The sequence below is a fragment of the Apteryx rowi genome, unplaced genomic scaffold, assembly GCF_003343035.1.
Source record: "Apteryx rowi isolate R43461 unplaced genomic scaffold, aptRow1 scaffold_865, whole genome shotgun sequence".
Lineage (NCBI taxonomy): Eukaryota > Metazoa > Chordata > Aves > Apterygiformes > Apterygidae > Apteryx > Apteryx rowi.
The window spans coordinates 38,059-65,866 of record NW_020451166.1 but is presented as its reverse complement, the minus strand read 5'-3'; the positions used below and the strand labels follow the sequence as shown (position 1 = coordinate 65,866).

General features: G+C 36.3%; 1 protein-coding gene across 1 annotated transcript in view; it reads right to left on the bottom strand.

The window, feature by feature from the left end:
- FSIP1 (fibrous sheath interacting protein 1) overlaps positions 1-27,802 on the bottom strand; it is an 84,479-nt gene extending 56,677 nt beyond the window's left edge. Inside the window, exons 1-11 of the mRNA XM_026090640.1 lie at positions 27,766-27,802; positions 26,460-26,591; positions 24,921-25,110; positions 23,940-24,026; positions 21,970-22,142; positions 20,950-21,034; positions 17,672-17,767; positions 14,988-15,088; positions 14,182-14,289; positions 12,035-12,196; positions 1,093-1,230 (exon numbers count right to left, since the gene is read on the bottom strand). Of these exons, the coding sequence (XP_025946425.1) occupies positions 1,093-1,230; positions 12,035-12,196; positions 14,182-14,289; positions 14,988-15,088; positions 17,672-17,767; positions 20,950-21,034; positions 21,970-22,142; positions 23,940-24,026; positions 24,921-25,110; positions 26,460-26,585 (1,266 nt within the window). The 5' untranslated portion in view covers positions 26,586-26,591; positions 27,766-27,802. The remainder of the gene's footprint in view (positions 1-1,092; positions 1,231-12,034; positions 12,197-14,181; positions 14,290-14,987; positions 15,089-17,671; positions 17,768-20,949; positions 21,035-21,969; positions 22,143-23,939; positions 24,027-24,920; positions 25,111-26,459; positions 26,592-27,765) is intronic.
- Between the last annotated feature and the right edge of the window lie 6 nt (positions 27,803-27,808).

Genomic DNA, 27,808 nt, shown 5'->3' with positions numbered 1-27,808 from the left:
AAAAAAAAGACAGGGAGAAAGATTTTCTTCCTGTTCTCTTAAGAAGATCTACAAGGGAACCAATATAATAACAAATACCAACATGTGCTTCCAACCCATATGAGAACTGTACCATCTTAGGAATCTTCTTTTTAATTCACCTGTTTTTGAATGTTTTATGTATTTTGTTCCTAATTCCCTTCCATATCAGCTACTTTTTTAGCTCTTCCAGCACAGATCAAATAGCACATTTTTAAAACGCATATATTAAAAAAAAGTTTTTAAAAAATACCAAGTCCTTGAGGTTCCCCTACCACTATTTCCTTCAGTTATGTTTCCTAGTTGTAACTTCAGGAGAGTGTAATAAGTTATACCCACTGAAGAAGAGACCAGTAATGGACAAACACCCACAATTCTGTGAGTTTAGTCTTCTCATGATTTAGGAATAAGTATAATTTCTGCCTACTAGATTAATAACAGGACCCTTTTCAATTTTAAATTGCCTTTTCCCTAAACACTTTTACTAAAGATAATAATGAGGATGAGATGTGATTTAGCTTATTCTAAAAAATTAGTGGTGGTGGGTTGGTTTTTTTTGCCTTTTTTTAACACTATTTTACTTACACACTCATATTTTAACTTCTTTTGAGTCTATGAAATTCATGCATTAAATGAAAGGCAAGTTACAGAAACTTACTGAATGCATTCAGCAAAATTAAATCACACAACAACTCTTAGTGCACACCATATTACCACCAGACCTGGTCCTTTAACAATCACCGAGTTAGATAAGCAATAATAAAATACTTTAAAGATATAAGATTATTTTTATATGCTATCCCCCTCTGGGGGGAAGAGAGGAGTGTAATTTCTTTAACTTTGAAAGACACTATGTTAATGGGTAACATGCATTAGGACTGAAAAAATATATATTTCCCAGAATATGAAAACTTTTTATTTGAAACTTTCTCCTTTGTATTTCATAAATTCTTTCAGGATATATGAAAGGTTGCARAATTGGATTTTACTGTAAAGATACATGGAATGATAAATTCCAAAGTTCATAAACCAAGGAGAGAGAGAAAAAAAAATTTTTTTTTAAAGGGAACTTACAAGATTTCCCTCCAGGGATTTCAGCTGATGGTCTATTTCTTTCAGACGGTTTTGCTGATCACGGTGCTCCTTATTGTATCGCAGAACCTTCTCACCTGGAACTGCTTCCAGTCTTCTGTTTGCGTAAGCCAGAGATTCCTGACAAAAGAAGGAATAGGCATAAATTAAATATATGACTTCATATTCTTTCAAACCCAGAAAAGTGTTCATTTGTTTTCTGTAAGAAAAACATATTTAGAATAATGTGTCAATTTCACATCTAGCAAATGCATAATTTTCATTACGCATATTTTTAAACACAGTAGATAAACCTAAGGAAGGACTTACTTCAATAAAAGAATTCTCTCCCTTCACATGGGAAGAGAAATTTCATAATCTCCATAGCTAAAACTTTGATGCTTAAGTTCTGTTACAACAATATAAATGCAGAGAGAGTCGGGAAGGTGGAATGAGGGGTTCAAAAGCTTACTCCTATTCACCATACTGTGATCAGAATTAGGCCATTGCTGACAGCTCTCAGGAGTGAAAGGAAGAATCAGACCCAGAATGATTTTAGGCTTTGTTTACCAGACCTCATGGTGAATGAGAAAAAACCCTTCTCTCTCTAAGTTGAGGAATGAGTCAATGCACAACCATCATTAAAAATTTGGGTTACACATTCTTACATTCTTCAGTAGCTTTGGATCAGAGTCTGAAATTCGTATCAGTGTTGAGTATATTCAAGGTTCAATGTAGTACTGCTACATGCAAGAACAGAATGTAATTTAGATCATTCAGAATGACAAATATTGAAAAAACTGCAAAGTTACGGGTAGTTGAGGAAAAAAAAAAACAGGGTTTGCTCTTGCAAACCAAGGATCCTATAAGAATCCAAGTAACCCAAATAATAGTCTAGAAAAAAAAATTGTCAGTCAATTTAACCTAAAGGAGCATGAGCAGCCATTTAATAAAACATACTCTATTCCTTATTTTCAGAAGCAGATCAAGCAATCTTAAACCACTCAGAAAAGAAGTTCGTATAGTGTGTCTTATTGGAAAGAAAAAACAACCTTTGCAATTTAATACTCAACTGAAAATTTCTCAACTACTATATATAAAAATTGTGAGCATCTGAAAACAATTTTTTTCTCACCAACAGATAAATTAATGAGTTCTGACACTTAAATCACMATATTACTTGCTTGAGAATAAAAATGATTTAATACAGTACAAAACTTTGAAGGTATATTTACAATCAGCAGTTTTTGGCACTACCACAATCCTAATTAATTTTTCTCACAAGAGACAGGGATACATACAGCATCATCTGCTAAAGACTGGAATCTCACCAAAGTGGGCTAAGTACAATGAGGACCATTTAAAGCCAAAATTCCTAATAATGAGCGTCTAAAGCTAGGCTTCTAAATATATCAAGAGCTTATTAGTTAAATATGATACCCAATGGCAAGAAAACTACACAACTGACACCTATACAGAACATAAAAAACCAAAGAACTTATTTAAACTTCTGCCTATTACATGAAACAAGGATATGACCTTTATATGTACAGTATAAACATAGACTTGGCAAAGGAACCTGAAGTATAGCAACCGAAGCTCCCTCTGCTAAGAAAGAATTGCTTTTGCATGGCTTTTTTCTTTAGCAGATTTTAATGCAAGTGAAACCTTTCACGAAAAGTGGTGGGGGAAAGAAAAGAAAAAGATGATGGCATCATATTTCACTTTTTTTCTTTTTCTAAAAAGAAATTACAGCTATTTCTGCAATTAAACCAAATTTCTAAATCCAATCTTGATCTGGCCATATATAGAGACATTGCCATCTGAGCAATTAGTGCTCAGTGTGGATTAGAGCTGTGGTTATTACTTGGTTTAAAAAGCAGTGTTATGAATACATCTATAAGAACATGCAATTAGTTGTACTGAGAACTCGCTAAATGTTATATTACACTTCTCAATATTTTATTTTGGGGGTTGTATGCAAGGACTACAGGTTGATACTTTTATGTGAACTCAGCCTTCAATCAAAAATATGCTCAAATTGCATACAACATCTCCGGAAAATATTACTACTGCAATACCAGCAAGATCTAAACAGGTGACAGTGAGAGGGGCCATACAACCCAGAAGTTATCACCTTCAAATTCTTTAACTTCTCCACATATTTTCCTGAAATAGTTTTATACAGATCTCTGTCCTGGTCCTTCATTTTATATAGAGACAGCTCAATTACTGCAAGCACTTATGGGCAAGCTCTTAAAACTTTAGGAAAGCAATGCATCATAAGTTATTTTTCCTTTTATCACATGCAGCATAGTTTTAAGCCTGGTTGCTTCTCTAGTAAGGCAACATTGTTCTATCAAAAGGAATTCATAACTGAGATAAACATGATGATTTTATTCTCCATGAACCTTACTTGAATATTGATCTCTCCCACGATACCTACCAATTCTAATCAGAGTGTGCTGGAAAGAACCTGAACTTCAAACATTTACCAGAAAACAGAAGCAAAAAGTACCCATTTCAATATTTCCACAAAACCAACACCCACGATTTCATTAATCCAATTCAATTCCAAGATTGCTAACTGTGAAATTTCTGTTAATTTCTATAAAGCAATGAGCAGAAAGGTCATATGAATTCCAAATCCTACCCTACAAATCAGCATACTAATAAATAATGCAAATAATGAATAAGCAGTGAATTTGGTTGGAAGCTTTGCACTTCCTGAAATTTCCAAAAAACCCTGTAGAATGAAGTTGAGTAAAACACATAACATTTACCAGACATACCTTTCCCTACAGTCTTGGGGGTGGGAGGGGGAAATGACAGGACATAAGTTGTTACACTGTATAACTAATTATTGATTAATTCTTCAGAATCCTTGGGAACAGAGGTTTTTAGAAGATTTTCACTGAATTTCACTCTGAAAGGAAGTTTTTATAGAATTGTCAGCTTTGAAAAGTAAGCTCTAATCACTTAAGAGCGATAAACCACTTTTCTAAAAATAACCAACATTGAAAAAAAACACGCTGGACAAAAGATGTTCAAAACAGAATCAAAGTTGTTAAAGGTGTGAAGGAGTTCTCCTCTTTAAGGTAGAGTTGGTGGAAATGCTATGGGATGTGACCAATAACCACCCTATTTTCACAGACTTACTCTGCTAAAGAAACATGATCAGTATGCAAAGTTATACAGCTATCATAACAAAGTCTTCAGAAATGAAGCCCGTAACAGAACCTAAGAGCATAAGAATGACTGGCTCCAACAGTATCCTGTCTCCAGCAAGAGCCAATAACAAATACATACACACTGACACAGAATAAGAACAAACCTATAGTGATAATTTCTTAATATACTATCCCAGACTCCAACAATTTGTAGTTCAGGGACCTCCCAAGACAAACATTGCATATTTGTATTGAACATGGTTTGAAAGACCTTTCTTCTATAAATTTATTACAGAATGGTTGAGGTTGGAAGGGACCTCTGGAGATCATCTAGTCCAACCGCCCTGCTCAAGCAGGGTCACCTAGAGCACATTGCACAGAATTGCGTCCAGGTGCGTTTTGAATATCTCCAGAGAAGGAGACTCCACAACCTCTCTGGGCAACCTGTTCCAGTGCTCTGCCACCCTCACAGTGAAGAAGTTTTCCCTCATGTTCAGATGGAGCTGTCTGTGTTTCAGTTTGTGCCCGTTGCCTCACCTTTGAATAGTAACTGATCAGAACTCACACCAGATGGCAAAATTACGGCATTTTTTCCCCATGTACTCAAACATTTTTCCTCAAGATATCTGCATTAAATAAATGTAGGAAGCACTACTGCATGAAAAGCATTTTACTGTCAAAATTTCAAATGCTTCAAAACATTTTGTTTCAATTATTAATATAACTGAAGCAGGTGCAGGAATTGAAGCAGAAATTAGAGCAGATGTGGGTAACAGGTTTATGAGAGATTAATAAAGGTCTAAAAATCTTAAAGATGAAGCAGAAAATACAAATGTTAGCTACATTACACAAGGGAAGATGCAAGTACTTAGAGCAGCCAAAACTATAATGACCATTAGATAAATGTAAATAACCAGTATCTGAAGTAACTGACATTATTTGCTGCACTCCCTTTTCTTCAAAGTTCTAAAAATAAACAAAACCAAAACCCACCTAATGAAGCATATTGGTGCCTTACAACCTTCTTAAGCTGCAAAACAGGCTGATCTGCTTGTTAACATGCTTTTAACCATGCCTTGAGGTAGAGTTACCTGTCAAAGTCACCTGTCGTGGAGAAGCGAAGGCATGGAGTATATGAGAGTTCATTAATGAAAACATTAGGGTCTCTTCATAATCTTTTATCCTTAAGAGTAATTCTTTAGTTTTAAACTGTTAACTGTAGTCTACTCATATAGTTGAAAGATGGAATATTTTTCCAATAAGAGGAACCCAGTTAGGTACAAAAGAACACATCAAGGTAATATGCTACATTAAAGAAATTATCTTTATAAGATAATCAAGCACATGGATGTTATTGTTTCTTTAATCACTGTCTCCTTTTCATTTTATTTTCCAGTTTTTCAAACTGGTAAAAGTACTCATCACACTCAGTCTTACACTTCATATTCTTCACCCTACCATTCTCTCCTATCTCTTCCAGGATTACATTCAGTTTAATCTGTTTTTCCCCCAAAATATTGAGTAACACAAAAGCAATTTTTAAATTTTTAATTAAGCTGGCACCAGAAGAAAGAAATGCTTCAGAGAGAAATAAAGTTCTGATGAGAAACATTTCCATGTAAAAGAGAACATTAGTCATGGAAAAGTATTCTGAATCCAGCTGGACTGACCGCACAAAAGATGAATATGTATGCTTCTCTGTAACAGCTAAACTATGGTACTGCAGCATAATTAAAGCCAGTTGTTAAAGATTTCAGAGTCAGAGCATAGTTCCTATATCCTGCCAAAGTAGTTAGAAGTGGCAGGAAGCAGCTCTGTCATTAAGCCAATGGTGATTAAGTGTTTGCACTTTGAAAGTTACATTCTTTTCTTCCAAGAATTGCAGTGGATGAGCATCTTTATGACATGTAACTTTAGGCTAATTTCATTTTAATTAGTTCTAAAATTCAAAATGAAAATTCAAGCAGAGGATTTAGACACCAACAATTTTTTTCACTGTTCTCCATCACTAATGCATTATACTCTCTTCAGCCTCAACAGATGAAATCCTCATCTCCTGCAAATCAGAAGAAATTTCAATGCTGATTTTTTAGAAGAAAGACTGATGCCACTGAAATAAGACTCTTCAACCAAAGGAAATGGTACCCACATCCCAGTTTAGACTTTTGTTCAATAACAATTCTTGACACACTGAAAATAAATTTTCAGCATTACATACGTAGTTCATACACTAATTTTCTTTATTTCTAAACAAAGATCTGAGTAAGTAGTGTCCAGTAATAGGAAATAACAATTTATCTGTATTTCAAGTTTTTTTTTTTTTATGGTAACACTAGAACTTTAATCTAAAAAGCCAGACTCCTTGGAAACAAATATTGTAATGCATTCAAATTTACCTTCCATAGTGCCTGTGCCAGCATTTTTATCTAGCAAGTAAGTTTACAGAATTACCCTGTTATGGGAAAAGTAGTAATACAATCTAGGCTGAAAACTTGAATAAATTAGTGGAAACTTATCAGAGACTTCAGCAAGGCCAGATCCTCACTATCAGTTTTGAATTCTACAGATGCCCAGTCTCACCAACAAATCCATTGCCTCTCAAAGTTTAGAATATATGTGTGAGGATTTATAAAGTAATTTCTGCATATTTAATTCACTGTGTTAGTACATTGAATGTCTCCCACTTCTAACTGGTTTTACACAGCCTTCCATTGCCGATAGTTTACTTCCTCATTTAGTTGCTATAACCCGCTGAAGAAACATTTACAAAACTTGTCCTTAAACACTTTGAATTAGCCCCAACAAGGGGCAGCGAGAACTATTATCTCCTTTGTTTTGCCTGTGGCATTCATGTTAACATATCACAAAACAGATCTTTTCACAAATTAATTGATTAATTTATTCAGACCCTTTTTCTGGGTGGGACTGCTTAGCCAGTTATCCCCATTTCATGTTGTTCGTTTGTTTCACTTAAACTTTCTGAATCCATTCCTTATTTCAAAACATTTATATAATCCATCAGAATCATTATGAATTCTCATGTTATTTTCCAGAATATTTGCAACCTTTGCCAATTTGATGCCATCCACAAATTTTACTTAAAACCCTGTTTCATCAACCAACTCATTTCAGAGGAAACTAACACTACACCTAGGACATACCTAGAACCCGTTGCTTTGGGACTACAATGGAAGGAGTAGAAGAACAGGGGAGAATAGATACGACGCGCGAGGAAAAAATATCAGGGAAGCTATGCAAGAGAGAGAAAGGAGAATGATACTGAATGAGGCACATGAAACCAGAAGGGGGAGAAATGTGGGAATGAAATATGTTTGGATGTTGGGAAGAGGTGAAGAAAAACATGAACTGGATGAGAAAGAGATACAGAGAAAGGGGAAATGGACAGCAGTTCTGAGAAAGAAACCTACTGGTTGGACAATGAAGCTGGCTGGATCAAAAGCATAAGAATACAAGGATACAGGAATCAAAGAGGAGCAGAACTGAGAAAGCAAAGGAAAGGCTGGGTAAAGCCAGGGTTAGAACAGTTAGGAAAAAAACAGATGAAAGAAACTGCAGTCACTACAGAACTTTTTTTTCCCCCCAGGAACTGCATAGAGCCAGCGTATCAGTCTTGCCCTTCCTTTTGTCAGCACACTTGTGTTATTTGCTGGTAATGCATCTCATTTTTCCCAAGATTGGATCAAATTCTGCCATCAGTTATTTTATTAGCTCAAGCATCACATTGACAATAGAGGTTCCAAAGCTGCTACTGGCACTTAGGTGAGCTGTCAGGTGGGTAGTACATCTAAACAGAACATTTCTCACCTTGTTTGTTTTCTTCCCCCACAAGAAATACACACACAAGTAATTAAGGATGAAAATCTATGCCTCAAGCATTAGGAAGTACCAGAACTAGGAGCGTGTCTCCAATCTTTAATCATCTTCATTGTACATCAATTCCTCTCACTGCGAGCTATCCCAGCACTTCCCAACTCTCTCAAGGTTTCAGGTTCCTCCCTACACAATACAGCTATCACCGCGGAAGCAATAAAAACAGAGCACGAAACAGGAAAACTAGAACTTTTTTTTTTTTTTCCTCTCTCCATATCTCATTACTTAACCAGAAGCATATTAAGCATGTCATAAAACAACCACAAATACATGGTACCTCGAAGGTACTGTCAGTGAGCAGCGAGGGCCGGCTGCTCCTTAAGGGATGGGAGCTGAGGGGGATAACACAGCCAGCAGGACAGAGGCCTCAGCAGCCAGGGACCAGTCCTGCAGCACCCGAGTGAAGTCGGCAGGACAGTAGCGAAGTCTAAGCAAGGATTCAGAGAATAAGGCAAGATCATGATGATGAGGCAGGTCCAAGGTCAAGCTGGGAAGTCAATCCACAGCTCAAAATTGAGTCCGGTGATTGCCAAGCAGGTCCATGAGGATGGGGCCAGGCTGAGGCCAGGCTGGGGAGTCATCCCACAGGTCAGGGTCCAGATCAGGCCTGGTGAGGGTAACTAGGATCAGACACAGCCTCTTGATRGCCTGGCAGGGCTCTGGGGACGAGACAAGGCTGGGCCGGGGCAGGATTAAGACCATGGCAGGGCTGGAGTCTGCACTGCTATGGTGTTGCTGGGGCAGGCACCGACAGCCCTGGGCTGGGCTGAAATGGGGGCCTGGGGCTGGGCAGGGTGGGGAGACCCCAGAGAGGAGGGCAGGGAGAAGGAGGGTCAGCAGTACCCTCATGGCCCTGACACATACACTCCAAAATGTAATATTGCAACAAACAGCAGCCATACTCTAAACAAGGAGCTAAAAAAATAGGACAAAAAATTTCAGTGAGCTAAATGATGTGCATTTTGATAGCTGCAGGAGAAGTTTCAAACCTAAGCACAACCTGAAAGAGTTGTGATGAAATTAAATGGAGGAAAAATATCTTAGCTAGAACTACTGATGAAGCAGTGGAAGTGCAGAAGGAGATCAATGAGAGATGAAAAAATGCACTCTGTGACTCAGACCCTGATGAAGGCAAAAGAAGCAGCGGGGAGACTAAATGGAAATGCACTGCATCTTTGAAATAATATACAAAAAACAGACATTTTAACCATCCAGAAGGTGCAGAGATTAGCAGTGTATGACTGCAAAGAAAGAAAAAATGCCAGGCTCAAGAGAAGACTTAACAAGATCATGGACACGGGAACAAGTTAAATTTAGAATTAGCTGGAACAGACACAGAAGAAGGAACAGGTCTGCCACATTCTCCATGTGGAGAACAAAATTCTTTCTCTGTGCTTTTTGTAGACTATGATAGCAATTTCACCTGGTTAGCATCTCCATGAAGTGTGTGTCAAGCACAGTGCACTTCAAGGCTATTTTTCTATCTCATTTTCTGTAGGATTTTAAAAGTCTTCCTTTTTCTGATGTGTTATGAACTTATCCCAGTACAGAAGACAGAAACCTAGTCCCACCTGGGACTTCCCCTCATTTCTCATGAAAGCAGTGTCATTCCCTAAACACTTGCCTGAATTTTGTTGTTAGCTAAATTCCTCTCCCATCTAACAGGTTCCATGACAGAATTCAACATCACAAATCAGATTGCCTTTGATCAGGTTCCAAAAGCCATTCTGTATAAAGAATTCTGACATTTCTCTATGACTCAAATAGTTTCTGATATCTGAACTGCTGCTCTAAAACAGTAACAAGTTTAAAAAAAGACAAATTTATAAAAATTTCAGTTTATAAAAATATTGGTAGATATTGCTTGTGATAGACAAAGCTGTTTAAAAAAAACATGAATGGCAATGAACACAGATCAACTGCATGCAAAAAAAAGAATTACTTTTCATGTCTTTTGACATGAAGCTCTATAAACTCAAAATAGTCATTAATTTTTCAGCTACTGCCACATGTTACTTCCTTTTGTTTGAAAAAGCAACTATAAAAGGAATTTGAACACAAAAGGGGTTGAGAATTCAGAACTTAACCCAAATTCAGAACTTAACAGTTATTGTTCTACACATATAATTAATAGCTATTATTTAGGTACCAACACAAAAGTAACTACAACCAAGAATGCAGAACTAAAGGCTGGATCCAGTAAAAAGCTCCCGCAGTAAGTAGTCAAGTTCCCAAAATTTGACACAACTATTCTCTCCTCCATTTGCCATCAGGAAAAACATAGCAGCTGCAGTTATATGTAAACATAAACAAGTCCAGTCATTTCATGGCGCCAGACAGGCTCAGATTGCACCTACCAAATCAGGCTTCACAAAGAATCAAACACTGACCTGCCTACTGTCTGAACCCCAATGAAACTGAGGCAACCAGTAGATGTCCAACCCTCTCCAGAGGGCTGAAGCTCAGGACATGCAGAGAAGCAGGAATGCAGAGAGCAAAGGAATTTGGAGGCGAATAATGAAGAGTAATTTCTGGAATTAACTATCTCTTTTTGGTTGTTAAGTTTGGTATTATTCAAAAAAGATAACGCATTACTCTTTTCTATAAGCATACACATAAATGCAAGTTTCTATTCAAATAYTTCAGAGCTTTTATCTGAAAAGGAAGTGACAACAATCACTTGAGCAAATGTGCCCAGAATATTCATCATCACAGCAATCACACTAACCTCAAGTAGATGCCTTAAAACAGTGAACACAAGATCCAGCAATCATTTGCAAGCTCAGATCCATGAACCACTAGAGGGAGTTGCGGTTCACACATTAAATCCCAGTTGGCAAATGATCAACATCAAAATGCGATTCCTCTGGAACTCTTACAGAAATAGTAAATATTATTTCAGGAGAAATAAAACTTGAAGTCCATAAAGACATCAATACAAAAATGACATTAAAACGCAGTTAACAATATAACTTTGCCTTTAAAAAGCAACAAAAAAAAAAAAACAAAAAAACACAACAGTTATTTTAGCTGCTGAAAGAGATGTTTCATGTAAGTGGATAACTGAAGACATAGTTTTGCCAATGTACACTCTTACAGAGCCTCTGATACACCTGTCCTGGCTACAAACCAGAAGTTTTACAAAATAAGATTTTTGTAAAATTTTGTGCAAATAAGTGCAAAAATACAGACTATGGTATTTTATGTTCTACTTCACCCAGGATATCATGGACAACAACATTACCGGGACATGGTATACGATAAATTGGAGTTTTCTTTTCACAAAAATCCAAATAGTCATTTCTCAAAGTTGAGATTCCAACAGCTCTTATCACTGCTGGCATGGGAAAAAGACAGAGACCCTGAAAAAACCCAGACACATACTGTTTCAATATTTTCTACAGTCTTTAACATTGCTCATTGATAATTTCTTTATCATTACGATCATAACTGATGAGGCACCTTTGGAATGCTGAAATAGAAGAAACCTAATTCCAATTCCCAAAGATGAATTATCATGGATAATGTGCTATGTTGACCAAAACCCTGCAGCCCTTGTGCAGTTAAAGTCTGAGTTACCMACTTCTGTATATAAAATTTATTGCTGATTCCACACTTTCAACAAATACTAAAAATCAGACGACAATCCTCAAAACATATACCACTCAAATAGGAACACATTATTTTCCATATGATTTCTATAGCCAAAGATTGCACTGAAACTACTTCATTCTTTAACACATGTACTTTGAGATCAAATAGAAAATACTAAAGAAAAATGCAAAAAATGGAAATAAAAAAGCTTGGTGCATTTCCATTTGTATCAGATCTTAACACACGCTTCAAACAAGAATGTGCAACACAAGCTCTGTTCTTTAATATACCTGATAAATCTGGCTTGGAGGTTTTGAGCAAGAGCTGTGAATTGCAGAAAAATCCCCATCAGATAGCACCTGAAGCTTAATATCTATTTCATTTAGGTGATGAAATTCCATTGGTTCAGGTGTGTACCCTTCTCCTGGTACTAGCCAGCCAGATGTATCTTCCTATCGAAAGATAAAGAAAATACTTAATCCTCATTCCCAAAGAAAACTGATTTTAAAAGCAGTTATGCATAAAGTGTATTTTTTTAAAACAAACTGTACTTAAGAATAAAATATATGTTCTCAATACATAGATGAACACTGTCAGTACTCATGTACCAAGCATACCTTAAAGCTGGTATTCATCAACCAGTTAGATGCATGCACATTTTTCACTTTTAAATATAACCAAGCAGCAATTTAAGTGGACTTAAAAATATATGCACTTAGTTTTATTTTTAGAAAGTGCATGAATCTACATGCAGGTAAAACATTTAGCAAAAAAAAGGTTTAGGTTATGTTAACCTAAACAGACTACTGCAATTACTATACTTATTTTCATACAAGTCCAAAGCCTTTATCCTCATGGAGTGGCCACTTCAAAACCCTGAAACAAGACTGCTTAAAACCAGATGCCTCCCCTCTAAGCTAATATTCAAGTGGAAAAGCACAGCTCTCAAAAAACCCACTAAACTGTCCATCAACATCTTCCTAACATTTATGCCTTGCATCTCAGCACTCTTTCTTTGTACAAACACACACTACCTCTGATTCTGGAGACTAGAGAGTCTCACAGCACCGTATTACAACTGAAGTGCAAGGGACTGGACAGAGAGCTGACTATACAGCAAACCTGAAAGAGAAAGCTCATTCTTTTAAGACAAGTCAACAAGCATAAAAATGATAAGTTCTAAACTACACTGAAAAATAGCACATCTTGCAAAACTCCACCCAATCGCTGTACATCTCAAAGTCTGGCAGCAATGGATGCGGTTGGGCATCCATTCTGGTACGCGCCCAGTCACGCCTGCACAGCAGCACGATGCTAAAATTCATTTAGAATTCCAGATCAAAATGGAACATAATACACTACTCTCTACTATTCTCCGAGGGAAGTGGAAGGAATAATCTCAGGTGCAAACCAAAGAAGGAAATATAATCAGCAGTTTTGTGTATAAGCCCAGCAACTTTCTACCTGATAATGGTCAGAAAGTGTTAAAGCCTGGCCAAAAAACAGCCTTGAAATGAAACTGAAGAGGTTCTTGCTGTGGCAGAAACCACCTGAAGCCAAATATCAAAAAGAGGGTATGAGATACAGTGTGAGAGCTGTAGTCTATCACCAAAGAACAAAACAAGACGTCCATAGGAAAGCCTGAAATCTTAGAGAAACTGGAGATCAAAAAACTAGTTAACACGTTCACACTACTGGGACTCATTTTGTGGAAACGTAGATCAGTCAGACTCCCCTAGAAGCAGTGACTGCTGGGACAGTCATCTTCACTCTATATGAAAGAGCATTTCTATGTGCTCCAGTTATTTCCATTTACTGCAGCATGCAGATGTGAAACACAACGCCCAGACTGCTTGCTTTTTAATAACATTACGTTAAAACATAAATGTCTAGAATTTAAGTAGACTTCCGGTTCCTTAGTCTGCTTTTCAGACAGATTGAGTAGGAAGCCACTATCTTTCATTATCCTTCCAAATGCACACATAAGCTTCAATGTGTGTGTGCCCAATTGCTGCACGATTGAAGTTCATGTCCTCAAAAAACTCTCAAGAGTTTTTTCTTGAGGTAATTGGTGACCCTTCTGCCACAGATTATAACAGCTAGCCACTAAGGTTGAGAGGAAGCATCCTCACATTTTATTCAGAGGAAATAGGTCACCTTCTCCTCTGAGTATTCTTTAAGGCTCCTTCCATCTGTGCCTAATTTTTCCTGAAAGTTCTGCTGCTCTTCAGAGCCCTGAGCACTTCCAAGTGTTAGAAAAGTGAACAAAGAAGCCAATAAAAGTTCATTTGTGCAGAAAAATCCAGTGAGGTTTGTTCAGCTGTTCTCTCTTACCACAGTAGGTCACATTGTGATGAGACTAAAACAAAATCAAATTTAGATTTACACTAAAAGCAAGCCAAATAGAACAGGCCAGTACAAATTAAAGTTTCCATACCTCAAGACCCTGTAATTCACTTCCATCTTCTGTATCTTTCAGTAGCTCAATCAACCTTTTCTTTTCTTCCTCAAGCAAAGCAACCTGGTTTCCTGAATCCTTTGACAGCTGAAGTATTTACAAATAAACGAGAGAAAAAAAAAAAAAAAAAAAGGTCTTTAGAACCCTATTAAAAAAACTTTGCTGTTTGAGCTAATTCTGTGAAATTAACATCCAATCTTGCTTATTGCCATAATACAAATTATCACTCTGACAGCAAAATTTAGCAGCCTACATAAAATAAGCTGAAAATTTTATATCTGTCTTTGATATAGATGTTCGTAAGGTTTTTTTGATGAAAAATCATTATAGCTACTACAGCCTTAGAGGAACAAAAGCACGGAAGTCAAGGCATCTATTTTCTGACAGAAGCTTTCTGTAGATGAGGGTCCTGTGTGGGCTGTACATGAATAACTTGGATATCTAGTCCTTATCTACAGACAAGGATAGCTTCTCTTAACAGTAAATATATTTAAAGAAAGATTTTTAGGAAACACTTGTCCTCAAAACAAGCTATGTCCAGGCACAAAGAGAACAATTCAATCTCCATTACCCTTCTGCAAATACATAAAAAGGGTATTACCCCAACCCTACAAACATGAGCACCAAGATGAGGACTATCTTATACAGCAGTGTGCAATAAACAGCAACATTTAATAGTAAGATTTTACTTCCAATGTTCCTGAGAAAGAAACCCAATTGTCCCTAGAAGTGCTTAAATACTACTGTTTCAGTTAACATTGAACAATTTAGGTCTTAATGCTTACCTCAATGTTCTTTTTAATGAAATCCTGATTGCTTTTGCTTTTATTATGTGTTTTTTCTGCTTGACTCTGAAATCCATTTGTTTTTATTTCATTTGGACGATCTGAAGTTTGAAAAAGAAGTTGCAAAGTTAGACCACTCCTTTTCTGATTCAATCAGAGCAATAATAATAGTAATTCAACTTAAATCTTTAATAAACATGTAAAGTGGATACACAAACTTTTGATGTGCCATTTTCAATATTTTTATTAACCATATTGCTATATTGAAAACATAACTATCAAAGACTAATTTTTTTTTGAGCTTTTATTATATGAGATCATCCAACTTTGGGAAGGCTAAAATACTTTAACATTTTTGAGGTCAGAAATACAAAACATGGTGGCCTTAAAAGGCATGGCATTCCTTCGAACCCTCTTATTGTTTCATCAGTACAAAACCAGACAACAGTTTTGGGGGAAACCACAGAACTATTTGGAGACCTATCAAGTACATTTTTTAAAATAAAACATCTGAAAAACAGATGATACATTTGATGATATTATAATATAGCTTATAAAACAGATTTTTTTCCTTTTTTCTAAAAACAAAGCTCACCTTTGAGCTGTAAATCTATTAAACAACCACATACATTTTTTGTAACAATTATATCTGATAATGTTTTGACAACCAGTACACACTTTTTTGCAACAATGGTTTCCTATCTATCATATAAAAGTGGCTACACATTCTGTTATTCAGAGACCTGTACTAGTTTTAAAACAGTAATTCCTCTACGATCACCAAGAACACCAAAGATTTATCAAATTAAATAACAAGTCTAAGCAAATACTAACAGCTTCCTCTAAATCTCACACGCTACTTTAAAAGTATTGGTCGCAATACTTTTTACTACTCAGAAAAAGTAGAGATTTGAAAAACAGGGCTATTCTGACTACAAAAAAAACCTCAGTTTAACATGTTAGATTATAGAACACAGGTTCTAGCAGCTCATTCTTTTACAGTTTACATGTAAAGTAACTCTTTTGCAGATTGAATAGACTAAAAGCAAACTCCCAAAGATATAGAGTAAATTCAGTGAATTCTTTTATAAACTATGGACAAAAACTGTGCAACATTCTCACCAGTCAGACTTACTCTGAAATTGCATGCAAACCCAAATGGAATGAAGTGTGGGACCCGACCACCAAGAAAACCCTGTCACTGTAAAAATTCAGTTATTTACAGAAAACATCCCAAACTATTTCTGATGTTACCAGGTAACAGAAGAAGAGAAAATCTTGAATCTATTTAGGAAGTAGAATCATGTAAGAATTTACAGATAAATATGAACATGATGAGTTGTATTCTGAAATAAGCAAAACACAAAACATGAACATAACATGCAGCATGTATGAAACATTACTTTTAAACTACATTTTTTGCTACCTGCAGCATGAGTGTTTTTGAGAGGGAGCCATCATACACAATATCTCAGAACATTCAAGTAAAGAAGGAACAAACATGGATTACTGTGACAAGGAATACATTAGAGATCATCCTGATTAAAAGAAAAGAAAGACTAAGTTTGATCTCAATGAGATTGCTTAAGTAATAGCATATAAAATAGTATATAGAAAAAACTTCTTAAACAAGTTAAGCTCCTCTTGCTCAGGCCCTACCTTTTATGACAACTATTACGCAGAAATCCAAGAGCAACCAAAACAACAGGTCTTGGAAATCAGAAACCATATCAAGATTCTTCAGCAGAAAGAGTAAAAGTCATTTAAGTACTTTACTGCTCATGAGTTGCAAGTGATCTCTACTTCGTGAGTTCCCAAACTAAGAGGATGTAAATCCTCTTGAAATTGTATGTGCAACAGCAGCTCCCAACCATGCTCCCATGTTGGGAGCTTCAGAAGTCACTGCTGTCCTGAATTCAGGTAATCAAAAGCTATCATTGCTAATCAAGGATGCTGCAGCAAAACTGTGAAGGGGTGAAGTTGGAAGCATAAGGGTCAAGTTCCAGTTTAAGGGAAGAATGAAGATAGATGGTAGGAAGATGGAGAAGATCAAAAGCACAGGATTGCTCCAACCCAGTATGAAGAAGCATTTAGTAACACAGAGTTAAGATCACGTATCAGTGGACTAAGAGTGATAAAATGATAAGGGGACTGAGGTCGCAGTTTGAAAAGCTAAAACATGCAGTCACATTCTATAAAGTTAAGAGATTCTGCTGCCATCAAACTTTAGGAACACCTGTTTATTATGTCCTTGTCATCTTGGCCAGGCACCAGGATTAGATCGCTTCTGTTTACATAGAATGGTAGACTCCAAAGAAATGAGCAATTGCAGCTGACAGCAATGGCAGCTGAAGCCATCTCTTCTTATGTCAATTCACATACGAGAAGTTATTTAACCACAAAAATTTGAAGTTCAAATTGGGAAAGAATATGGCACAAAAGCACAATTCTATTTATTTTGAAAAGATTTTTATATCACATTGAATAAAATGCTCTAGGTTAGCTACAAAGTTTTTCTGCTTTATTGCTTGTCAAAAACTAAGAAATGTTGCGATTGCAGTAGACAAACTTACTTTTTCTGACTTTTTGGCTCAGCCATGAAGGCAAAGTCTTCATTACCCACCCATTTCACGTGTTGTTTTGCCATATCAGGAAATACAAATTATACAGTTACTAAAGCTTACCCTGATTATGCTGGCTTTTGCGGCAATCATAATCTTCTGGATTAATTTGTGTGTGAAATACTGAAATACATATGTCATCTTTAATGTGGAAGGGATCTGTTAAGAAATTTGTCAGTATAATTTAATTAAAACGCATTTAAAGAAGACCTAGTTTCATGCATATCATTGTATAAAATCTCACACACAAAAGTTACAGAAATTTACCTTTCTCTTTTTAGATAAATTACATCACCACCATATTTTTCAAGAAATAAAGGTGAAAGAGTAAGGTGTGTTTCATTAATATCAACACGTAACAGAAGAAAACTCTTTATACTGTTTCATACATCTCTGTTTTTGTTTTTAACAACCGCTGCATATATATATGTAAATACACATACAGGACAAATAATTACATTGTAAAAGATACACCCCTAGGCCATAATGCTCAAAAGCCTCAGCAGACACCTTGTGGCAAGTCATCTAGAGGTTTAAGTGAGAATAAAGTAGCCAAATTTTCACAGCTGATGTCTGCCTCTGCCTGAATTATTAGGCTTCCAAGTGGCTTATGTCAAGGATATAATCTAAAGAAAAGAGCATTCAAATATCCTAGCATACAAGAGTTGCTTCAAGCACTCAAAGAAAAAGAACTAAGTCATTGTCCTGACGTGTATCAGCTGCAGTTATAAACTAGAGTATTAATATGCAATTTATGTACTTGGCACTTACAGAAAAGGACTCATACTGCAAAGACCCATACACATGAAAACACCCAATGTCCTGTAATAACAAATCTTAACACACTCAGCTGAAAGCATGATTTTGTTGCACAGAGCACAAAAGAATGAATTTAAAGCTGTTTGATTAATTCCCAACCTACATTTCTCCCACAAGTGTGTCAGGATTTTCTGAGAGGCTGGGATATGTATTAGTTATTAATGATTTTGTACCCAGAACCTTTGTTTGATTTCACAGCCACATTAAGAGTTATAATTATCTATCTATATAAAATATGTAATTAACAAATAATATATACTTCATTATGAAGTTCTATAATAATTACATATATTTATTATAATGCTATATATTATTAAAATTGTATACAAATATATATACTATATAAAAAATTCATCAAATAAAGTTCTGTATCAAATTCAAGCTCTGAAAAGCAAAATATATGAATTACATTCCATTTCATTATCAACCTGGACAACTACCTGCACTGTCAGTCCTACAAAAGCAGACCTGAGAAGTCAGGTACTAGCATGTTATAGAAAGAATAAGACAAAGATCAAGCTAGGGGAGAAAAATAGATCTAAACTATGCAGAATTTTGCCAGTATGGCACACCAGAACCCGTATGTCACACGTTCACTACAGCATGGAGTAACCTTTGAAAAGAACAACAAAATGAAGCAGATAAGAAAATACGCAGTTGCTAATGAACTGTTTGCCTACCTTTTTTTTTTTTTTTTTAATTAAATACTGACACCTACTGGGCACTTTTTACATACCACCCTTACCAAGCTAAATTTTGTGTTCTTCCCTTAATAAGCAAAACTTAAGTATAGAAAAAACAGCAGTTTACCTTGTAGTAATAAGTTTTAATTTTTTCACCACACATTGCAACATTAGTATGCACGTATGTCCAAATAGTCAAGCTCAGGTTTTTGCCCTGCAATATCCATTCAGACCTCAAATCCTCATTCCCTCTCCAAGAACAGAAAAGGCAGGATGCCCTACAATTCTGTTTTCTTTCAACCAGGAAACCCTTTCAGCCAAGGCAGAGAGAAGGAGGGCAGGTTGCAGAATGTGCATATGACTGACGCATCTCTGAGAACTCCAACAATGAAAGACAGTCCTTTAACAGCAAATTTTTGAAAACGACTCGAGCATAATTTTGACGTAACGTGTTCTTGACAAATCCAAGCAATCTGCTCCTGTTCCTCCCACCACCACCAATAAAGACATTGTGAGCAGGATGCCCACAGTTTGTTCCAGTGTCTCCCCCCGTAAGAGTCTAGCAACCGAAAGGCAAGGGAGGACATTTTAAAATAGCCAATGTTTGTCTTTTCCCAGGTCTTCTGGGACCTGGCGCATCCTCTGTGCATTCTTGAAGATAACTACAAATAATTCAGTGTGCTGCAACCATTTGCTACAGAACTCCAGCAGAATCATGCTCTTCAGTAGAAAACGCGTTCCACAGTATAGAAAACATTTCTAAATAGTCATTAACTTATTCTGCCATTATTCCATCTATGGTTTTACATTATTGATATTAACTGTAATTTTTGTATTTTTTTTTAATGCATCACATTCCACATTTCTCTGTACCACTAATTGTTTGTTCATCCTTTCTCATTAAAGAATTTGATCCTTCCTTAGTCATTTGTCCACTTGTAATGCAGATACAGAATTTTCTTGGTGTTTTAAACCCTACTGAAGATTGAACTGATTTTACTTAGCCTGTTTTTATCTTAAGATAGAAGACTAAACTACAACTAGTGATTCTTCTCAGTGTGTTTGTTTCCATTTCAAAAATTTTTGTCTTTATCTTCATATCACCGTGAAGCTCAAAAGTTATCTTACCAGACTTCCTGTCTTTCCTTCCTAGAACTTCCTATAATTCTCAGGAAAAAAAATTGACCTAAAAAACTAAGTTCATGGTTCGTATTCTGCCTTTTCCTTAGATTTACACTCAATATTATTTGATGATCCCTTTTACTCAAATTGTCTCTCATTGTCAGAATCTTAACAACTCTTTTAGAAGTAAATTTAGAAGTAAATTAAATTTAACACAATCAGTATCAAATTTAATGTCTGTTGCCACATTCCAAGGACCTGGGTAGTGTGCATCCTCCTGCATTGTTTTGTTCTCCAACATGTAACTGAGTAGCTAGTATCATCATTTGGTCCCATTCTGTCACTCTGTTAACAGTTCCTAAAAGGACTTAAGCTTTCCCTTCTTCTGATGCAGTCATATTATCAGATCCTTACCATGGCATTGCCATTGCTTCCTTCTCACTCTCCCTCCCCCTCCCACTTGAAAATAATCTCCCAGATACATGCAAGAGGCCCACAACATCCCTAGAGGTTCTATTAAGATATGTTTTAATTACCTACCCTTCCCACACCAAGTATTCCTGCCTGGTGATCTCTTACACTAACACTCCCTGGTACATCAGTAACTTCATGACTTTTTTGTTTACCAAAACAATTTTGATTTCCTTGCTTATTGCCCAAACATGCCCAAAATACAAGATAATCATATCAGGGTATTTACTTGTCTTTCTTACTTACCAGCTGTATCCTGCCATGATGAGACCAAAGCTAAAAAGTGTTTTGTGTTTTCTATCTCCTCATGACTTCCAGAGGTACTAATAGACTATTTAAAAGAAATAAAGCATAAATATATACAGTATACATTTAAAGTTGTAGCAAAATACTGTCTACTTATAAGAATTTCAAATCTAGCAAGCTTTAAACCATATCAAAATAACTTGTTTTCTTCTTGAGGCTATCAGAACATGTCCTAAAGTTTTTATGAAGACATGGTGGAACTTGGAAGTCTCTGTTATGTACCGTCTCTTACACAGAGACACATTTTCACAGGGTGAAGAACTTTTGTAATGAATACCTGGCTCTTGATCCAAATCCACTGAAATGATGAGATGCACTCAAACTGACTGCCATCATGTCTTTTTAGCAACTGACATTTTGTATTCATGGAAAATATCCAAGACACTAATTAACTTCAGAGGAAATATTAAATTTCATGTTTCAAGGCTAAAATTGACATCTATCTGCTAGAGACCAGGATAAGAATAACATGAAGGAATTTGTGCTGTAGCATCCTCACGCCTTCTTCAGGGGGCATCTCTAACTGCTTCAGTAAGAGACAGTACTGGAATAAATGTTCCTAAGAACAGTCACTCTAGAGCAGAATAAATGCTCCTAGCACTGGGTTCACAGATATTACCTCTTGTCATGCTTTATCATACCTGCAAATGATGAGCTCAAACATAAGACTGTCTGTGCTTGTAAATCACACCTAGACAGCTGTATGTTTGGCTACTGGTCACGTTAATTTTTAAGGACCATGTCTCTGTTTCAGAGGCCTCACAGCCAATACATATTAAAAACTATTCAGTTACTTTTTAAGATCCATTCCTTTGCTTTAAATCAGCCAATAACTGTGAGTTATTTAATAAAAAAAAAAATGTGTCTGGGAAATTAGATAATTCTGTAAGGCAATTACAGAAGATAATAGATATACTCTTAGATATACTATTTTATTTACATAAGTGGTATATTTCTAACCTGAAGTTCTTCCCAAAGCTTTGCTCTCATTTCTTTGCCTTGTTTTTTAATTGTTCTCTCTTTAAAGTGTTTTTTTGCCAATATTGTGTCAAGTTTATTCATCTTCCTTATAGCTGCTTGAATCAGAGGATCTACACCTGTCTGTTCAGGATCTTCTAAACTGGAGGAGTTTGCTGTAGATTAGATTTTAAATTAACATTAGCTTGACGTACTGTTTTTTTCTTTTTTTTTTTAATTGAAATACAAGTAATATGATAGCAACTGCAGACAAGAGTATAGTCATTCACTAGTGTATATATATATCATGTTTACTTTAGAACTGTTTGTAGCAGGGGAAAATACAAAAGCCTTTTTAAAAGATTGATGACTCAAGCTCTTAGCTGTTGCAGTTGGATTGGGGTGGGGGGGAAGCCGTCCCTTTGGCAAGTGAGTGAAATTTAAAAAGGAAGAGTGACAAAATCTCCATAGTATCGACTATAATCACAGACAAAATAAGCTTAAACTCAATCTGAATACATGAGAAATTCTTTTTGACTACTAGAATACATATTGAAATGTCAATCATTAACTTGAATAGTCCTAAAGTTAAGAGAGACTCTATAATATTCCCAGTTTTAAACGTTACAGAAGTTTCAGTCTCAACTTATGCCTCAACCAAAGCAGAGTCTGATACCGGTTCTGGAAAAATGCAGTTCTGTAAAACAGAAACAGTGAAACATTACGGAAACTAACACTACTTAAAGTTTCTACATTGCCTCTTTTTTTCCTAGACAGCCATATTACAATTTCTGATCACTTTTAGCCTTTCCCCTTCCTATAGCACCAAACTCTACCCTCATTTCTGGTCAAGCCTGGCTTCCAGAGCAAGAGCAGAGGAGGACAACTGCAGCACTGCCCCATCCCTCAAGCTTCCAAGTTTTTCTGGTCAGATTGGGCTTCTGATAATAAGCTTACAACAAACAAATAAATAGCACTGAATGCTGAAATAATCATAAGGTCAATTATTCTGGGTTTGGTATTTTTTCTTTAAAGCTTGTTAAAACTATCAGTTTGAGTCTCAATATAAAGGTACGAGCTAAACTCAAAAGAAAAAAAAGAAAGAAAAAAAGAAAAGAGTGAGTGAACACACACACATACAGGAAAAAAAAACACCACTGATGACTACAGATACCACTGAAAGGTAGGATGATTGCAACAAAGTTTAAAACATAAAAATAGTTCTAATATTGAAGACAAAAAGCAGTAATTCCAATTCTATTCCTTTAATTAAAAACTAGAAGCAAATTTGAATATACAGTTAAAATGCAGAAGAGTTAATACTCCTGCAGTACCTTTCCATTTTCTAATCTTTTGAAACCAAAAGCTTTACACACCCATTGTCCCCCATGATTTACCGTGATACATTACTCTACTTTGTGCCAGGAGAGAGGAGTGATTCAACAAGGGAAAAGCTGTAAAAATCTGACTGAACTCTGGGGAAGCTCCAAGGACAAAAGATGAAAAAAGACCACTTATTTCAACTGGCCTGAACCCAGTAGATGGATTTGGAGCTAAACCTACTGAGTGAAGCTTTGAAGTTGAACTCTATCCAATTTCTGTCACAATGAAATGAATGTTATTTTAGATGACTGGCACTCTAGACAGAGTCACCACTAGATTCTGCTTTATTAGATTGACCAAACATATATAAAAGTCAAATGCTAACATTAAATAAAGTGAATATCCTTTAATAAAATAATCCTTAAAGAATTGATTACCCACCTTTGAACATCACATTGCATATACATTTTCTATTTACAGTATTTTTACACACACAGATATATATAAATATATATAGATACATACGCATGCACACACATACACTAAGGTCCCAAATTCTCCTAGAAGCATTAAGAACAAGGAAAGAAAAAAATATTTTATTGCACTGTCCGCTTTATAAATCTGAGAAGTAATACCCTCTTTTGCATTACTTTTTTTTTTTCCTTGGGAAGGTTCACTGAATTTGGAAGTCTGTATTTCAGCACTGTCATCCCCAGAATCTGAATTAGAGATAGATCCTGAAAAAGAAACACAGTAAAAAGCCTTTCATGATAATATGAAATGAACCTTTAAAGATACCATTTGAACTGTTAACAATTAAGAGACTAAAATACATTTTTCTGTCAGCTAGGGAACACCACAGAGCCTCTACAGTGGATTAGTGTTTAAAACTATTACACCAGGACTCAAGCTAAACACAGGTACAGGAATTAAGGAATTTCTTTTGACCACAATTCCACCATGAAATCTATCTAAACTTGAAGACTGTATCCAAAGTCTCTGCTTCACACACTGGCCTTCACTTCTGTGTTTTTAAATAGGTCAGAAGCTCTGGAAAATTAGTTTATTAATATTTACAGAATGCCAAAAAAATTTTAACTGAACGACTTCTATACATGCTGTTTCATTAAAATGAGAGATACTGCATTTTAATATTTAAAGCGTGTTATTAGTATTTGCCTTGTTCAGTTGTTAAATCCTATAACATATCTATTATAATTTTCAATTTGTTTGGATTGATGGACCATTATTAGGATACAAAATTTCTCACAAACGACCATGATCTCTGTGAAAAGCTTGATAAGAAACACACTACTGGAAGTACTTTCTAACATGGTTCCATGGATCAGATGCAGAGGGATGCCTGTTCTTTTAGGCCATTACTAATGAGCAGATCCCAGCTTGGACGTCACAGGACACATACTATATTATCACTGCCGTTTCTATCATATTCAAACAAGTGAAGAGAAGCAAAGGTATTAATTTTGACACCATCGTCTTCCTCCTACTTCTCTTCTAGATTTTTACATATTTGCATCCTTTTTACGTCTGCCGATAGACTTTTACCCAAATTATACAAACATGATATTTGGTCTAGCCACAATTCAAAAAAATGTTAGCCGTTCCCCCACCTGACAACTCATTAGGATTCCATATATACTCCTGAAAAGTGAAGGTAATATTCTCCACTGAGGTTTGCTTAGCTGTTCTTATTCTCTTGATGTCAGATTTTTCTGTGTCATCATCTTTGTTTTCCTCTAGACAGCAGTATTCTAAACTGTGTCTTTGATGATTACTGGTCAAACTGGCAGGTGAATCAACCTATGAAAAGTAAACTAATTACTACCATAAAAATTAGAAATGGGGATAGCGGGAGGAAAACAGTAATGATAATCACATACTACTCCAAAGGCTAACAGTGCTTCTATACAAGATTGCAGAGTATGTCTTAAAAGAAGAGTCGTCTTCCGGCCTGCTACAGAGTTCTGTTTCGTAGATAACACCCTGATGTGCCTTTTTCACATGCTCATCATTCCCTGGATTGCCAGATTTGCGATTGCCAGACTTGGAAGGGATTCCAAAGATCTATGCCATCTGCAGCAGCAGCGAGCACAGCCAACTGGTTAAGAGTCTGTGTGCAACAGCCTTATCCTATAGGTGCTCTGCACAAGGTAACATCCCAATCTCTTGCTTATAATATAGAGTTGAGTCTTCCAAGGGCTGAAATGCTTATGTCTAATTCATCATTGTTAATATAAGGTCATCTGATGGCAACCTTAAAACCTGACTATGAACCTACGAAAAAAAATATTTTAATAGATCTGTGAAGCATCCAGCTATGATCCTATTTCACAGACAGGTGAATAGAGGTACAACACAACTGGATGTTCATGGAAGCTCACCTACATAAATCAATCTAAATTTCATATTCTCGAGTCCCAATTCCTACATCCTAACAGCCATACCATGCACCCCCCTTTCCCAAAATTAAGTTAACCCCTGATATTAATATCTTCAGAGGATGTACAGACACCTTATTTCCAAAGGAGTCTGTCAAATTCCTGGAGCTGACTCAGGTATCTTGCAATACTACGTAAAGAAATTTTTAATTTCATCCAAACATTTCCTGACTACATGGAGTGCCTCGTGTTCAAAAATTCAACTTGTGAGGATTTCTCAAATACTTTCTTTCTGTAAACAAAGTAATCTTTATTCCAACTTAAGTTTAAAAGCAGAAAAAGGGATGAAAGTTAAATTATACGTATACTGGCTCATGCCTCAACAATCTACAGCTATGTATCTAAATATTAACATAATATCAAGCTTTTTTGATTAAAATAGAATTTATTTAATAATTTGATTAAGCACAAAGAGGAACGCAACCACATTTTCTGGGTTGTAACGCTGAATAGACATTTCGGCAGCAAACCAGAAAGTAACACGGGTTCAGAAAAATTAAATTAAACATCACTCCAAGCACGCATAAGAAGCAGCCCATATACATGCCGTTTCATGTAACCCCATGGCACATCTGTTGACTCCAGAACTCTATGCAAAGTTAAAAAAACAAAAAAAAAAACAAAAAAAACCCCAGAAAGTTATATCTTTGCCATTCTACTAAGAAGAATGAGACATAGAGATTTTAACTTGCTGAAGGTAGAAAGCATTACCTTTGGCAAACATGGCTCTGCTGTTAACACCTCCATAGATGCGCTTAAAGATCTACAACTAGGATAAGCTCTTGAGCTAGATGCAGGCCTTGAAATTTTATCCAAGCTCCCCCTTGTAATATCCATTGTGACCTAAAATAAAAAAAATAAAAATAAAAATAAAGGGGGAGGGAAGCTTCCACACTATCAGGTTATTAAAGAAGCAAGAACACAAACCCAGTAACATTTCAGATGTAGTTTAAACAAGTTTCAAATCCTTTCTGGCAATTCAATATTGAGAAGTCTTTCCAGTATGCACTAGCTTCTCACTCAAGTGTACAGTTTTTATACCATCAACCCAGTCAAAGTATCCAAATCTAATTAGTGTTGACAGACTTGCCTAACTCTTAAAACTAATCTCAGCAACAAAGGAAACGCAATGGCAGCTTAAAAAAAAAAAAAAGAGAGAGAGAGAGAGAGAGAGAGAGAGAGAGAGGAAGAGAGAGAAGGGACTGCCAGGGTTAGTACCAACAAAAGGGCAAGGGTATTTTACAAATATCCAGAAGACATCAAACATAGCAGTGGAAAACTTTTTATAGTTCAGTAGTTCCACGCTGTGGGAGTTCCCAAACCAAAACTTGATATTCCTATTCCTTTTTCAGTTAAGAATTGAAAGAATAGAAATGCATGGTTCCCTGCAAAAACTGTGCGACTTCACAACACATTGTTATGTATGTATGCAGCACGCAGGAATTTTCAAAGTGTCCAAAATAAAAGCTTTTCATTTCAGTGCAAGAAAAAGGATGAACGGAGACACATATGCAAGTCCACAACAGCACACCACGGTATAAAGAGGCAGGTAGAACTAAAAAGATAAGTTTAATSCAGTCATTCCAACTCACGACCCCCAGGCTCGTTCCCTCAGGCGGCTCCCTCACACCGCTCAGCGTCTGCGGCCACGGGTCGAGCCCTCGCGAGAGCGGGGCGAGCGCAGGGAGCTGCCGTGAAACCTGCCCGGAGCCTCCCGCACCTCCTGCGCTGCCGCGGGAGCGCCCTGGAGAAGCTAACTGCGAACGTGCGCTTGCTCTGTACAAGGAAACCAAGTTCTTCGACAAATCCTAGCTATTTCTAGGCCGGTGTCAACAATTACCCACTGGTGACAAAGGACGACATCCAAAGATTTTGTAAAAGCCTCTTTCATTTTGCTGGGGATGGGGGAAGCCAAGTAAGCGCAGACGACCAAAATAATTAAAACGGAAGAGACAAAGATAAGCAACATCAGAGACCCAAGACATTCCCGAAACAAGAAAGCAACAAATAACCTTACAAGAGGTTTCAACAAGCGACCAAGCAAGCCCTTTTCCACCCCG